Below are 15,112 nucleotides of genomic sequence, written 5' to 3'. Positions count from 1 at the left end.
ACTTTGCCGAACCTCTCCCCCTTCTGGTCGGGCTGTGCGGAGCCGCCGGCGACAACGTGGCACGCTATAGCCGCCCGCCCACCGTCGGCCCGCGATTCAAACACTACGCCCTCACCTCCTCTGCCGAGAGCCAATGGGGAGCCGCCCGCCGGGTAGATCGAAAGGAGCGCCGGCCAACCAGGAAGCGGACTCACGGCAGGCGGCCAATGAAAGAGAAGGAGGGGTTGGCCCTAGCCAGCCGGCCCTCCTCCAGCGTCCCGCTGCGCAGCCTCCGGGCGGAGGAGGTCGGTCGGTGCCCGCGGAAGGGGCGGTGGCGGCAGGGCTCGAGGCGTTCGCGGCGTTCGCGGCGGGGAGCGGCCGCCGTGGGGGGGTTCCGGTGTGGCAGAGGTGGCGGCGCGCCCGGGAGTGTTGGGAGTCCCCGCGGTGCCCTGTGAGGCGGTGCCTGGGCCCCGCTCTCCACGCGCTCAGCCCCTCCCCTCCTTCCCGCCCGGGGAAGGTTCTGCGCCGGGGTGCGGAGCGGAGGGCGCCGTCCCCGCGGGTCCGTCTGCCGCTCGCTGTGCGCCTCCGCAAGGCGTAGAGCCGCGCCCCTCAGCGCCGGGAGGCTCTGAGCGGGCGGCAGCGCGGCGTGCCCGGGGCTGGGATACCCGCAGGTTGGGAGCCCTGGGAGCTCTGCGTGCGTCTGCCCTCCGCGGGGTTTCCTTTCAGCGGTGCTTCCCCTCAGGGCTCCCCCTGAGGACTCGAAAAGCGCCGGTTCTTTGCTCTGCCCTCAGCGCTGCGCTGCGGTGAGGCGCTGCTACGAGAGGCTGTGCGGCCGGTGCGCTCTGTGACTCACGGCTGTGCGGGAGGCTCACGCGTGTTTCATTGTTGTACAATTAAAGAACACGTCTCTGGGGAAGGGAAGCGTGGAACCTCGGCTTCTCACCGAGGCGATTCACACGCGAGGCGCGGGAGCAGATGTAGCGTTAGCGCAGGAGCCGAGTCAGATCCTGTGCTGCACTGAGTCATGGCGCTGGAGGCGGGTCGGCGCATTGTTAGGAAGCTGTTGTAGAAGAAATGATGCTTGTAAGTTTTTAGGAGCGACGGGAGCAGTTTCTTATCTGTGCGTAGGAAGGAACTGAGTCAAATACGACTTGAGAATGTTAATGCTGAGCGTTTATCTTAGTGCTCTTAGAATCAAAGGTCGGGGCCCGCAGTTCTCCACTGAAAGCCTACAGGGTTACAGCTGGACTGTGGTTTTCCAAAAGCCCCGAGGTCTCACACCGACATCATTAAGTGTATTTGGGAAGATGTGGATACACAGTTTTAAAAAGCATACTTTTCTTATCGATAATCACCTTTCACAGTTTTTGATATCCCTCTTTTTAAGCATAAACATTTCACATGGGCATCTTTTCAATAACGTAGGTTTCTCAGTTCGGTTTATGAAACCAAACTTGCTACAGAGGTGCAAAGCCTGGAATCAATCACCTGGAAATGGAAAATTCTGTGAAAAATGAATATGATGACAAGCATGACAGTCACACTCAATTATCTGAAAACTGAGTCACGTTTTTACAAATAAATGACCTTTGGATGGCTGTTTGAAAATTGCATGTTGGATAAAATTGTTAACGTGGTGCAGAGGAGGAAGGGGTGCACAGCTGGCAGCAGGTTGTGCAGCTCTGCAGTTAGCAGGTATTAAGGCTGAAATGTGTGCCTCCAAAGGAATGGCAAATTGCTCCTCTCAAAGAGATGTTCAGATGGATAAAGCCTCGGTTAGAAAGAGCAACTCGAGAGAAATATTTCTGTATTGGGATTCTGGAATCAAATCTGGTCAAGAACATAAAGGGAATATTTGCTTTAGAAGGTGGGGGTTCCCTGGAGCTGGCTGTCTCCACAGGGTGCTTTGCAGCACTCATACTTCAGTTAGTTGCTGGAGACACGTGGAAGCAGTCAGCAACTCAGAGAGCTGTTGGCTGAAGCTCTGTTTGATTTATCACAGAGCTCTGCATTAAAGAATCTCTGTTATTTGGACGTACTTTAATGCTGTACTGCTCTGCATGAGTCACTTTCTGCATTTTGTTTACATGCTGTCTCTTCTAGTATGAAAATGTTTAGACTGTTAAAAAGTGCTTGGATAGCTCCATGGTTTCTGTTCATGTCTGATTTGTTTATTAGGTGTAAGTATTGCTTCCATGTTCGTTAAGTATTAGCATTTAAAAGTACAAACCCAAAACTTTGTTTTGAAAGGAATGCTTCCTAGTGTTTGCTGCATTTGGACATTCACAGCAATGGAACTTGTAGGGCTGTGGGCTGACTCACTTCATTCCTGCACAGAGCTTCGTAGCTTTAAAACTACATAGCTGGCAAGATGTAAAGTGTGTGCAATTACTTTGACCTCTGCACCAGAATTGGTCTTTGCAAACGCTAATTTTTATGTGCGCAGAAATTATTCTCTTAAAATTTGGTCTACCTGTTCTGTTGACTTCTAGCTGATGAGGTTTAGAAATGTCGCTGAATTGATATTCTGCACCTGTGTGGTTTTGTGCTCAGAGGAAGTGAGGATGTGGAGATCTTGCTGCTAGAATCCATTTCCACACCTCTGATATGAATCTCCCACATCCTTTGACTTTGGAAAATTATTTAACCAACTATTGTAATTCTTTCCTGTACCTTGAGGAAGAAGAGGCTCACGCAGTTGGGAAGATGAAGTTGGCTTTGGAAATCCACCCCAATGCTCTGGCGTATTCCATGACCACGTTGGGTGCTGGAATGATGAACAGTATCTTTAATTTCTACTACGTCAAGCTTTTCCTAAACCGATACAGAATTTCAGAAGTAGCATTTCATCAAGCACAGGTATTGTACGATGGATATGTTGGTTTCATGGTGTGTTTGCATCTGTGATATTGTAACAAAGGTGAAGTTTTTTGGTTTGTTTTGTGGTGGTATTTTTTTACTTATTAATTCCTTTTGAATGCAAAGCAAATGGTTATGCAGTACTTCCTTTTAAGTTTTGATATTGCATATGCAAGAATATGTACAAATGAAACACTGTTTACAATCTGCAGACAAAAGTCTCAAACTTTGATTGCTGGGAAGATTAACTTGAAGTAATCTTTTAAACTAATCTTGCATCTCAGCTCCAGAGGTACATTTATGGATTGTTCAAGTACTTAAATACTGCCCCAGTTCTGCAAGCTGGGTGTGCAGCTCCTGCTGTAAATTCCAGCAGGCAACGAGCTGGCTCATGGTCTGCATCACTTGCGATGAGTGTGCAAGGTGGGAGCTGTCAGAAGAGTGAGGTTGTAGCCATGGGGGTTCACCAGGCATTGTGCACTGCCTACTTACGCTTTCTTTTTTTATTCTATTTCATAATCACTGTAAACCTTTAAATACTTTTGATAATTTGGTCCCAAGTCTGTTTTTGCTCTTTCTTTTATTCTTTAAGTAGAGATTCTTTAAATAGATATGGTGTTCATTACTTCTTGCCTGTATAACCTCTGCAGAAAACTCACACTGCTAAGTTGTGTTCTGTTTGTCCCAGGTTGTATTTATGATATGGAACGCCATTAATGATCCACTTTTTGGCTATATTCAAGACAACTCCCAGTTGCCATGCTGCTCCAGACGCCAGTTTTCCATTCTGTACGGAGCTCCGTTGTACGCGTTAGCCTTTTTGCTTCCTTGGTTCCCTTGGAGACATTATGAAGAAGGTGACTGGCTGAGTGGGCTCCACCTCATTGTCGCACTGTGTGCTTTTGATGGTTTGCTCACCTTTGTGCTGCTCGCACAGTGCGCGCTCTTTGCAGAAATTTCAACAAGACATGAAAGCAGGCTTCAGCTTATAAAATACAACCAAGTAGCAACATTGATCGGGTCAACAAGTGTTCTCTTTTGTGGCCTGATATCAGATAATATGGAAAATTTTGCTTATTTTCAGGCTTTCGCTGTTTTGATTGCAGCGTTAGCAACAGCTTGTATGTATTACACAGGCAAATACAGTACCAGCCAGTATGAGCAGAGAGGAGTTCTTGCCGAGAATGCTGATCGAGGAAATGGTGACAGAGCTCTCTCCTGGTCCTCGGTGATCTCATTAACCAAGCAGATTATGACAGAGAAAAACTTTTTATTTTTTGTTACTATGAACTTCTTCCAAGTTTTCCACTTAGCCTTCTGCAACAATTTTATGATGATCTTTGCGGATAATCTCATTCCTCGGGATGTCCTTTCTTCTTCTATAAGAAGCATCATGTATGGAGCAGGCTTCATTTGTCCTCAGGTAGGCAGGATCATGTTTTGAATTTCAGAATACAAGAATGTGGTGTTTTGTCTGTCCTCGTTAGGTTAAGGTATCTGTTTACACTGCTTGTTGAAAAAATGCTGTACCCTACATGAACGATTGGCCATACTGAGAAGCAAATCCAGTTCACCAATGCTCTAAAAGAAAATGCCCATGGGTACAGTCTAACCAGGTGGAAGGCTGGGTTAGTGAGAAGGGACAAGCAGGCAGGCCAGTAGAAAATCATTTTACAGGAAGGTGAAATATGAGCGTGCAGCAAGTCCTACAGGATTCATAACACCTAAGTGTAACTGAAGAAAAACGTGGCCGAGAAAAAGTTTCTGTAAGCAAAAATGTAGAATTTGGAGTACTTTTCTCTTTGATTTTGATTTGCAATGTACGATAAAAGAATGATCTCTTCTTTGGTAAGTTTTTAAAACAAACTGCAGAAGGCACTGGAAAAGTTACTAGGTACTAATGGCACTACTGAAATATGTGTATCAGTCACAGGAACAAAACAAAACTCGCTGCTTTTGGGGGATAATACATTCCCATTTGTTTTTTTGTTTGCTATCTTTGTCAGCTGTGTACACTGGGTATGGGGAAAGATGGTTTCGTGACTCCAGCAGGGATGGGAGTAGGAGGAATTAAAGGTAAAAGAAAGGAGAACCCAAACCAGTCGTAATGTGTGAGCAAAAGAAAACAGCAAAAATGTGTCCCACAGAGTGCAAACACTCTTGTCTGCAGCGAATAAAAAAATTTGTTGTTTCTTCCCTTCTAATATCTTGCAGTGGATTTTTAAAACTTTCCTTGTGTTTACTGCTGGGTTTCCCAAAAGCTGACAATGTAGATTTCCAGCACAGGTACCGATGGCGCTGGGAATTTCTGAAAATGGATGTTCTTTAAGTTGTAATGCTTTTCTGTAGGGAGAACTTAGGAGAAGGAGCAATTGCAATTCACAGTTCTATTTCAGTTACCTTTTTGGCTGTTGCACGTGTAACGCAGAGTCACTGACTTTTTTCTCTCAGGATCTTAGGCATACCTTTTCTGTTCTATAAACTGAATATTAATCATCCCAACTGTAATCTTTGCCACAGGTTTTAGAGTGTTTTGGTTGTTTTTTTTTTTTTTTTTGCTCAAACAAGTACGAACTTTGAAAGTAAATCAGAAACTTCAGAAGTAAGGAAAGATGAAATGCACTCAAGATATAGCAGTCATCAGTTGCTGAAATCATTGTGACAGTGTGAAGCAAACCATCTTTCAGAAGATGCATTTCGCTCTGCTCCCCAGACGCTTTGTCTCGACGGTCACTGAACCGTAGCATGTGCTGTGACCTTATTTCTCTCAGGTTTTGTCCCTTTGAGTTCAAGATATAATAAGAGAATTCTCTGGTGGCAATGTCCTGAGCTTCACTTACTGGCAGAGCACCCAGCCCGTGTAAAACAAAGCACCTTCTTACAGACTGCTCCAGAGGTCTGTGCTGCGATGGGCTGCAGCTTCTGTCTTAGGTTCCTTGTAGCAGCGGGTGCAAAGAGTACAACCTGCCTTTCAGGGTCAGCCTGTTGCTGAAACAAATCTAAATGTAAAGCATTACTAAGTTACTGGTTTTCATAGAAACAGGCTGTTTTAGAAATGTGCAGGTAATAAGGGATTTCTAAATGGTGCAGGGCCATTCTCAGTTACAGAGAGAAGATCGTGTTTCTTACAGTAACACACTTAACATCTTAGAATGCATCGTGTAAGCACAATTCTGCAAACACCAGAGAACAGCAGGAGGATGGTAGGTTTAGTTTCTTACAATCAGATCTTCTTACTATACCAACTTCCCAGATTTGTTTTCCCTCTCTGTTAATGTGGGCATTCAATAATAGTTAGCAACGTGGGGAGCAGTACTTTCCTGGGGATGTGACAGTTCTTACCTAGCTGGAGTGGCAGGACCGTTCATACCTGGTAAAGCTCACAGAGAATGATCCACTAGATATTTCCCTTTGTTCAATTCTTATGTTTTTGTTTGGTTTGTTCTTTTTAGGGAGCTTTTTTCCTTCTCCTTTGATATGTAGTAATGATTTATTTGTGTCTTTCTGTCCTTGACAGGTCTCCTAATGCTGAAACACTGTACTGTGTTTTTGCCTCATATATTTGTATTTCTTTTCAGTGCCTTGTTCTTCTCAGTCATGCTTCGTTGAAGAAGTTTGGTTACTACAGAATCATCTTGTTTTCCTTTTACTTTGAAGGAGTAGCTGCTGCTGTCATGTTTGTTCTAGGACCAGGACATTACTATCTCTTGGCATTTTATCTCACAACAAACATGTAAGTAAGTACCCTTCTTTCTTTCATACACCAGTTAAATAATTGCAACAGAGTGGACACCTGTTTCTGTAGCATAAAGATTTTAACACTGCTTTTTTTTTTTCTTTCTGGTCTGTTTCATCTGTCAGGAAACTGAAAACTTCTCTCAGCTTTCACTTCAGCTTTTAATTTCTTCTTAAAATCCAACCAAAGAAAAAACAAAGCAACACAAAAAACCCAAACCCATGAAAAGTAACTCAGGTTTGCAGCCAAATCCCTCCAGCTATATCTCTGTTTTAACATGAGACAAATTCAGATTCAAGAGAAGCAGAACCACTTTTCAACCACAGAGACAGAGATCTCAGTAGAGAAACTCTTCAGACTGTTTGCTGGAGAGCCTCAGACCTCATTTGGTACTGAATGAACCCTTGTGGGTTGCACTGCAGAACAAGTAGCAATGAGTCAAGTATCCATTAGATAACCAGTACTGAGTTGCATTTTCAGTGATAGTGGGGAAGTATGATACCAAGAAATAGAACTTGCATTGAGGAAGTACATTATTACATATGCAAAAATTTAATTAAAAAAGACCTGCTTGTATACATCAGTTCACTTTTCTCTCTGTGTTTCCTGTTACACTGCTGCATTTCTACATGTTCTTTCCTACCCTTTTTTTTTCCCTGTTTTCATTCTCATTTTCAGTATTTCATGGGCTACTGTAACACTGAGCTGTATGGCCAATAAATTGCATTTCATTGCCTGCGTACTTTAAATGATGAAGATATATTTGGATTTCCCCAGGAAAATCTTATAAGGTACCTAAAGGCTGTTTAAAGTGCTAATTGTTCATAGCCTCTTGTAAGTGCAAGCTAATCACAGCCAAAATGTAATGAAATGAAGAAATTCTATTATTTGAATACAGTTTCAGTTCAGCAGTTTTACTAAGAGCAGATTTGTGTATGTGTGAACATACATACATATATATGTATGCAAAATGTGAATGTGTGTAGGAATACATATAAGTTTTTTTTTTTACTGTTCTCATTCTACTTTGAAGTTTGTCTTACATCTGATTTTTCCAGTCCTCTCCAGTTGTTCAGACTTCAACAGGAAATTTGCAGTTTTTCTTTCTTCTTTAGTGTTTCTTTTCTTCATGTCATTTTAAATAATGGCTGGTGATAACATCAAGCAAGTATTTATGACTTTTTTCATCAGTGTCCAGGAAAAAAAAAAAAGGGGTGAAAAAAACCCCTTTTAAGTATGCCTATGGATTTCTAATTCACAATTAAGAGCAGATCTAACAGTGCTTTCAGTTTGTTTCAAGACACACTGCCGAGTTTTAGTGTCAGCTTTGTGTGTTTCATGTCTGTGAGTGTGGTTGGGTGTCTGTGCCTGCGTGTTGGATTAGGCATCAATTACCATTTTTTATTATGAAAATGTATTTTTTTAAAATGTTTTGTCTTCCTTTAGGGTAATTGTACAAGCTTCGTTTAGTTTGTTCAATTTGCCTTTGGCAGATATTGTTGATGCAGATTTAATCAAGCACAAGCGAAGGTATGTCAGTCTTCACTGTTTTTCTTGAAAGATGCTGTGTGTTTGCCATGCTACTCTTCAGTAAATTGGAGTATGTCAGAGTAGAGGCAGTAAGTGATTGGGTGCTTGTCACAGAAGTGCATCCTGTGAGAGCAGCATAGCACAAATAGGGAACTTGAATGAAGTTTCCTGCAGTTATGTCAGCAGAGTAACTTGAACAATTTATTAGGCCATTTCTAGTTTTAATTGCACTGCTGTATACTCCAAGTTCTTCATGGTTGTTTTTTTTTTTTGTGTGTTTATTCACATCAACTTAAATTGAATTATTTTGTAATCCAGTGCATCCATTGTCACCTTTCTGACACAGAAAAGAGTTTAGAAAGTTTAACCTGTGCTGCTCACGGTGCAAATTTCAAAGTCTAAGTGGCTGCTGTTATCTCTCTGAAAAGAAATCCAAGATAAAACCTGCAGAGGCCTTGCATACAACAACTGATAGATCTCTGGGATTTATATCAGAGTGCAAATAACTTCCTGCTGGTTCCATCAATGATTGTATTAGTTCAGATTCAATCTTGATGAAAGGGTATTAAAGGACTTCACCCTCAAAGGTGAGAACTGGTGCACTTCCTTTCTTGGCCTCACAAGCGTATTTTTAAAGTGTAACTAATTTTCCGTGCACTGTTCAGGTTAGCTTTGTTTCAGAGCCAACAGCTGAACTTGAGTGCAAGTCATTTCAGAACTGGGGCCAAGATGTATGGAGCCCAGAGGTTTTTTACTTTCTATTTCCACAGAAAATGAGATTTCGTTATGATAGCTGGTCGGTGCATGAAATGTATGAAATACAGCAGCAGTGTATGAAAGACAAAGCTAGCATTTGCATATTAACAGTTTTTAAAGTATCACTGGTGTAATGTGTATTTTTACTTTCTGAAATGTGTAGATCACCGCTTTCCTCTATGGTTTTTGGTACCAATGCTTTATTTACCAAGCCTGCCCAGTCCTTGGCTCCAATGCTTGTGGTTACAATACTGAATCAATTTGGTTATGAGAGCTTGAATAATGAAGTTGCTCAGCCTGATCCAAGGTGAGTTCAAAAGGGATACCTTAAATCAGAGAAACTAAATGGAAATAATCCTGTCATATAAAAAACACATTAATCTGCTGTTAGTTTTCATCAGCTGCACTTCAAAAACAGTGTACTGTCTGGTATTTTTTGTTGTTGGGTAGAAATAGAAATGTTTTCTAGTTTGTTGGTTTTCTTTGTTTTTAAGAATAAACCTTCTATCAAGCAATACATTTGAGGATACCTACCTAATTTTTTGGGGGAGGGGAAGGATACATTGCAATATTTAATCACTTTTGGTTCTCTGTGAAAAATAAAAAGAAATGTTTCAGATTACCCAATGCTCCTTATTAAGATAGATGCAGTCCTGGCTGCTGTATTTTGTTATCTCATAAGTCTATTTCCTTACATGTATAATCTTAATAGGGTTGCAGCTAAGATTTTTTAATTATTATTATTTGAGAGAAAGCAGTTTAATCACTGGAGGGAGGGAATTTCCATGAAGAAGGAGTATCATTTTGACTTCAATACTACTTACCATTCTAATGCTAATGATTTCATTGCTTTCCCTAGAGACCTTAATGCGGAGCATAAAGCTGTGGTTGCTAGCTAACACATTATAAATGCATGGGCTTTTATAAAAACAAATTATCAGGGTTTACACTAAAAAGGTCATAGGCTTTTATGACCAAGAAGAAGAAGTGACAACATAAAGAATAACTGGAGTCAGGACTAAAAGGCAAAAATCAGCCTGATCGGGATTTGCTTGAAAGAACAGCACAGATATCCTAGGAACTATAGAGCTTCTCTAAATTCTTGTACAACGTTTAAAAAATACGTAGCAGACAATTGTATAGAGACTTCTGTGGAGGTAGGCCTTCAAGGAGAAGAGGCTGATTTTGTGTCCTCTAATGCTGGGAAAATGTTTTATATTTGAGGAATTTTCCAAAATGAAAAAAGAGGAGGAAAGTACAGCATAAAAGGACAACAGGTGGTCTTCTGAAAAGCATCCTGACATAAAGAAGGCTTAAGTTTAAGACTATGCCTGAGAACAGTTCCTTTGATTTCAATTCTGTAGATAGCCAGCCAGAGAGAAGTTGTGGAGAGGACACGAATCTCATTATAATGTCAAATTAGATTACTGATTTTTGCAGAAGAGCAAAAGATGTGACTGAGTGGATGTTGGATTGTGAGAGGGCTGAATATATTAATCTGGAAGGTTCAGAGAAGTTCAGATTTGAAGCATGAAAACTGCAGATCTGATCCAACTTAATCAGAGGAATGATGCCTTAGTGGATAGATTCAAAATCACAGTGTTCTAATTTTTTGCCCAGTAAGTAGAGTCTGGGCTACAAGAACAATACATTTATTGAACACAGAGTCAAAATACTTTCAATGCTCACTCTCTGAAATCTGTGTTTTCCATTGAGTGATGTTGAAATTGATTTATTTAATTGCAAGGTACAAAGCTGAGATTCAGAGAACACCACAAATATGCTGTCTGTCTATCGTCATACCTATCCCCTCAAAAACGATTTCTTAGGCATGAAGCAGTCTGCATGCATTCTCTGTATATATCAGTGCATACATGCACATCAGCCCTGAACTCCAAATTTGGCCGTCCCAGTTTGATCTCAGTAATTGGACTTTTCTACCAGCTAGTTCACAAATCCTGTAACCTCTCTGGGGAAGAATAAATGAAAATATTACAAAATATTACTTTCTGGGCTGGTCGTTATATGCTCACTTATCCAAGCATTCCAGAGACCTCGTCTGTTCTACTCTTCCTCTGTATTGAAACCTTTCAGCTGACCGTCAGCATTGCCTCCTTCGTACTTAGCTGTGCCAGTATTCAGTTCTGCCTCACTGACAGTACCTTAGACATCAGAAATGGCTTCTTCCTTAGGAGGAACCCAGTTCTGTGATTTTGAATGCATTATACATTAATGTATTAATTATGCCACATTCTTAGGGGATGCTGTAGCTCCACATAAGTTAAGCATTTTGTAGTGGAAGCCAGCTTCAGAATTATTTTTGCTTTTGTTTTTTAATGTGATATCCTTAAAGTTTGAGGAACAGTTTGTAGACAGAGTGGCTGTTGTTGCCTGTTTGTTTTGTACTTTTACTTCATCATGGTAACATCAAATATTACCTGTCTCCTATGATTGATTTTTTTACTTATTATGCTTTGTTATGCAATTGAAAAGATATGTAGTTTCAAAACGCCCTCTTCTGGAGAGCTACTGCAACAGCAGTTAACTTCTACAAACCTGCTTTTCAGCTTGTCCTTCAGTGAAGGGCTCTTAGCGGCACTTTGTTGATGCATTTGTATTGAATTGCTGGACTGCATCACTTTCTGTTCAGACCGAGGGAAGCCTAGGGATAGACTGTGTGTTTTATTCCTGCATGTGCAAAGAATGACTGAAGATGGAAAACTTCATTAGGTACTGGTACAACTCATTACTGTGACAAAACATGAGCTCTGCTCTTGATTTATCCCAACTCCTTAATGAAATAGTTTTCCCATTCGTTGTTTTCTCTAGATATTTGTCATAACTTGAGGTTTTAACACAATTGATGTTATTATTTTCATAAACCAGTATTGTTCCACTGAAACCAGATCAGGATTGCATTTGTGAAAGTCAGTAATTTGGCAGATGTTCTTTCTTTTTTGTCCTTTGTTTTGTGTAAACATGGAAGAATTTAGTGTTTAAAACTGCAGTCCTCTTTAGTGTGTAGAACTGGCAAAGTGCAAACCCCACCACGCTGTTAACTGTGTCTGAGTTCTGTCTTCAACTTCAGATGGGTAAGAAATTTGTCTAAGGCATCCCGGCCAGCGCTGCTGGTATCAGTAACCATTGGCAGTTGTGATGGTGGTGTGCATGAGGCGGCCCTTCTTTATTTGTGCTGAAAATGCAATTGAATTCAGGCCAGTAAACAACTTCCAAGTGGTAAATTGTTGTCGCTGTGAACCAGTGACCTGCTAGTTAACAGTTTGCATTTCTTAAATGTGATTGCCCAAGTGATCATGTAGTTCATCTGAGAGCCTGTGGTTTTTGTTTCCTTACAGAGCATTAGCATGTACGTGATTTGGGATAAATTGTGATCAGTGTGGGTGTGGGCATGTATGTACTGAGGAATAAATCTAGGCTGTGTTGGGGTTACGTTGGAGATAGCGAGCATTCTTCTGTTAAATACAGTGAGAGATGAGTTCATTCTTTTATGATTTAGATAAACTCTTAGATTTTATTGAAAACCCTGCTCCATTTTACAAGACTTTTGTTCACAAATTTCAAGGTTTTCTGCATCATGTCCATAGCTGTTCTGGGCCTCCAATCCTTATACCTGAATGCTAAGAAAAAAGCAAATAACAAGAACTGATCTTCTGAAAGATAGTTTAGGTCCTGTTTCTCAGCTTGAGTTGACTTTCCTGATATTTAAGTAAAAATTAAAATTCAGTAATGAACAGAATGTCAGTAGATAATTCTAGTTACTAGGTGAATGCCAGAATGTGTGCTTTAAGATGTCAGAAACCGTACTGGATAACACAAGAAAAGTTATCTATCTCTCATATTCTCCTTTTTGATTCATAGTTAATGATGCTTTTATTCCTTAAGATTTAGATCAAGAAATACCATTTATTCAGGAAAATGAATGAGAATCTGTGTATTATGTCAGTGGCTTCCATTATCTTGTGAAAATTTATTTCAAAACAATGAGATGAAATTAATCTTTCTATTTCAAGCAATTACACCATACCTGAGCATTAATCATAACTCCCACCTTGCATTCAGCAGCTGTGGTAACATACTATGTAGATAGCTAGTAGTTCAGATGTGAAATATTTCATATTAAAATATTTGTTTCTACTACAGTTTTTCTTTCTCTTCCAGAACATTCAGTGTCACTAAACCTTTTCTGATGCTCTGTTCTATAATTGAATCACATTGCTTTAAATTATTTTCTGTATTAAATAACACAGATGTGTAGTAAAGTAGTTATCTCATTTCCTCTCAGCAATTATGAGAGAAGTAAACACTATAAAATATATATCTGTATGTAGAATCAGAAAATATACTGGAAATATATTTGATATCCGAGATATTTCCTCTATTTAGAATTGATTGTTCACAGTAATGTGTATGTGAATATTTAAGATAAATGATTTAAAATAATTTGTTATGAAATGACCATAGAAATCAATTGTTTATCTTCCTCATCTTGAAAGCTGTGTTTTCATGTTTTTCACCAGCCTGTTTTTAGGTCTTCATGACGCCATGTTCTATTTGATCTGTCTGGTTCCACTTTGCATTGCAGTCGTACAGATCCTGACGTGGACTCCCTTTTCAATCCAGAATAGTCACATGGCAGCTGCACACTAAGTATTTAACTGTTGGTCATTAAATCATCTGATGAACCACACCACAAAGGACTTAGCCTATTTTAAATGTGAAAAAGCAAGATTGCCTTCAGTGGACTGTCAGACCAAATACAGTTTGAGCCACTTCAATAATATTGCACCCTTCTCTGTAATGAATGTAACAATCCACGTTCAGCCTTAATGATGAGCCTATATAGAGGGGTTTTTGAGTTGAGTTATTTAAATGTATTGTGCTTTGTCCATAATTGCTACTGAGGTCGTTTTTGATACATACTGGTCACTGTTACCTACTTTGAAGAACGGATATGGCAGATCAGGTGAGGGAATCCCAACTCAGCACTTGGAATTTGAGGGATGTATGTTCTTAACCTGACCGAAAGGTGGAGGATGAATTCTGTCATACCTGATAAAATGTCAGCTCTCTGAGGTTAGGCCATAAGAGCCCAGAGGGACATCCCTCAGGGATGGCAGAGAGATGAAGAAAAAGATGGAGCTGGTGTCCTGCTGACCAGTATCAACTCAAATCTGCCAGCTGCTACAGGAAGAGGTCCTATAAAAAATCTCTGTAAAACTAAATTAGAAAAAGATTAGAATGTTATTCAATTAGGTGTTACGGAAAAGACTCCATACTTCCTCTTGGCTTTCAAAATGTCTGCACTTGGTGGCAGGTAGATGTAGTTCCTGGCTTTTTGAATGGGAAAATTGTTTTGAGGTGCAGCGTTGTTAGCTTATACAAAACGTCACTGTGGAAAGAAGAACATATGGATAGAGCAGTGTTCACTTAGTTGGTTCAAATCCTAGTGCACACATTAAGTCACACTCTACCCGCTTAGTAGTTTTAGATTGGCAAATTTGTTTTTGCTCACCGTTGAATTTAATGAATTAATGATTCATCCAGTTGGTGTTAATTTCTGATTTAGCCTTACAAAAATGTCTTCAGGCAAGTTTTTGAATTGATCCTGTGATTTTTCTAGAATAAAGGTTTTTATACAATTTCAGGAACATTGAATCCTATCTCTGTTTCACACATGCTGTCCTAATACTCTTGCTATGAGGGCAGGAGAAAGAAAGCGTATTTAATCACACCCATAATCAGTCTAAAAAAGAAGTGAATAGCCAGCTTTAATTGAGGTGGAAGTCTTACTATATGAAATAGTGATAGGAAGTTGACAGTATTTTATGATTGACATAATTTTTTCTCCATTTCTCTGTCATTCATTAAACTTTGTTATCCTTTGCTAAACCAACACAATTGTTTTTGGCCATGAATCAAGTAAAGGATGATCAAATTCAAAAGCTCAGTGTCTTTTAACAGCTGGTTTGCCTGCTTTCTCTCCCTGTTAGCTCCTAGTATCTGAGTTTGAAGTCTTACTGCTGGAAAAATGCCACCATTTATTCTTGATAGTTTAACAGTGTTTAAAATAGCTTCATAATGATAATGGAAATGTAAGTATGTATGAGATAGAATAGGAGTTGTTTTGATAACTTCAGAGAATGGGAAGTGTGATGCTTTAATATCATTACTTCATGGAGTTTCTTTATAAATTCTGAGAATTTTGATCTTAATAGAGAATATGACACAATA

General features: G+C 40.2%; 1 protein-coding gene across 4 annotated transcripts; it reads left to right on the top strand.

The window, feature by feature from the left end:
- Positions 1–52: 52 nt before the first annotated feature.
- On the top strand, positions 53–9,054 carry LOC125700501 (transmembrane protein 180-like). 4 transcript variants are annotated; one of them, XM_048961177.1, is made up of 7 exons: positions 53–284; positions 2,663–2,838; positions 3,527–4,261; positions 6,417–6,575; positions 7,253–7,365; positions 8,021–8,104; positions 9,024–9,051. In XM_048961177.1, the coding sequence occupies exons 1-4, from the start codon at positions 134–136 to the stop codon at positions 6,573–6,575; spliced, it is 1,221 nt and encodes a 406-aa protein (XP_048817134.1). In that variant the 5' UTR covers positions 53–133; the 3' UTR covers positions 7,253–7,365; positions 8,021–8,104; positions 9,024–9,051. The 4 variants fall into 4 exon arrangements, with proteins under 4 accessions (XP_048817134.1, XP_048817131.1, XP_048817133.1 ...); XM_048961174.1 differs by having other exon boundaries at positions 6,417–6,571; positions 9,024–9,044; XM_048961178.1 differs by having other exon boundaries at positions 103–284; positions 6,496–6,575.
- The last annotated feature ends 6,058 nt before the right edge of the window (positions 9,055–15,112 follow it).

Source organism: Lagopus muta, chromosome 15 (assembly GCF_023343835.1).
Source record: "Lagopus muta isolate bLagMut1 chromosome 15, bLagMut1 primary, whole genome shotgun sequence".
NCBI classification, from domain to species: domain Eukaryota; kingdom Metazoa; phylum Chordata; class Aves; order Galliformes; family Phasianidae; genus Lagopus; species Lagopus muta.
The sequence above is the reverse complement of the archived record's forward strand: the minus strand, read 5'-3'. Positions and strand labels throughout refer to the sequence as shown.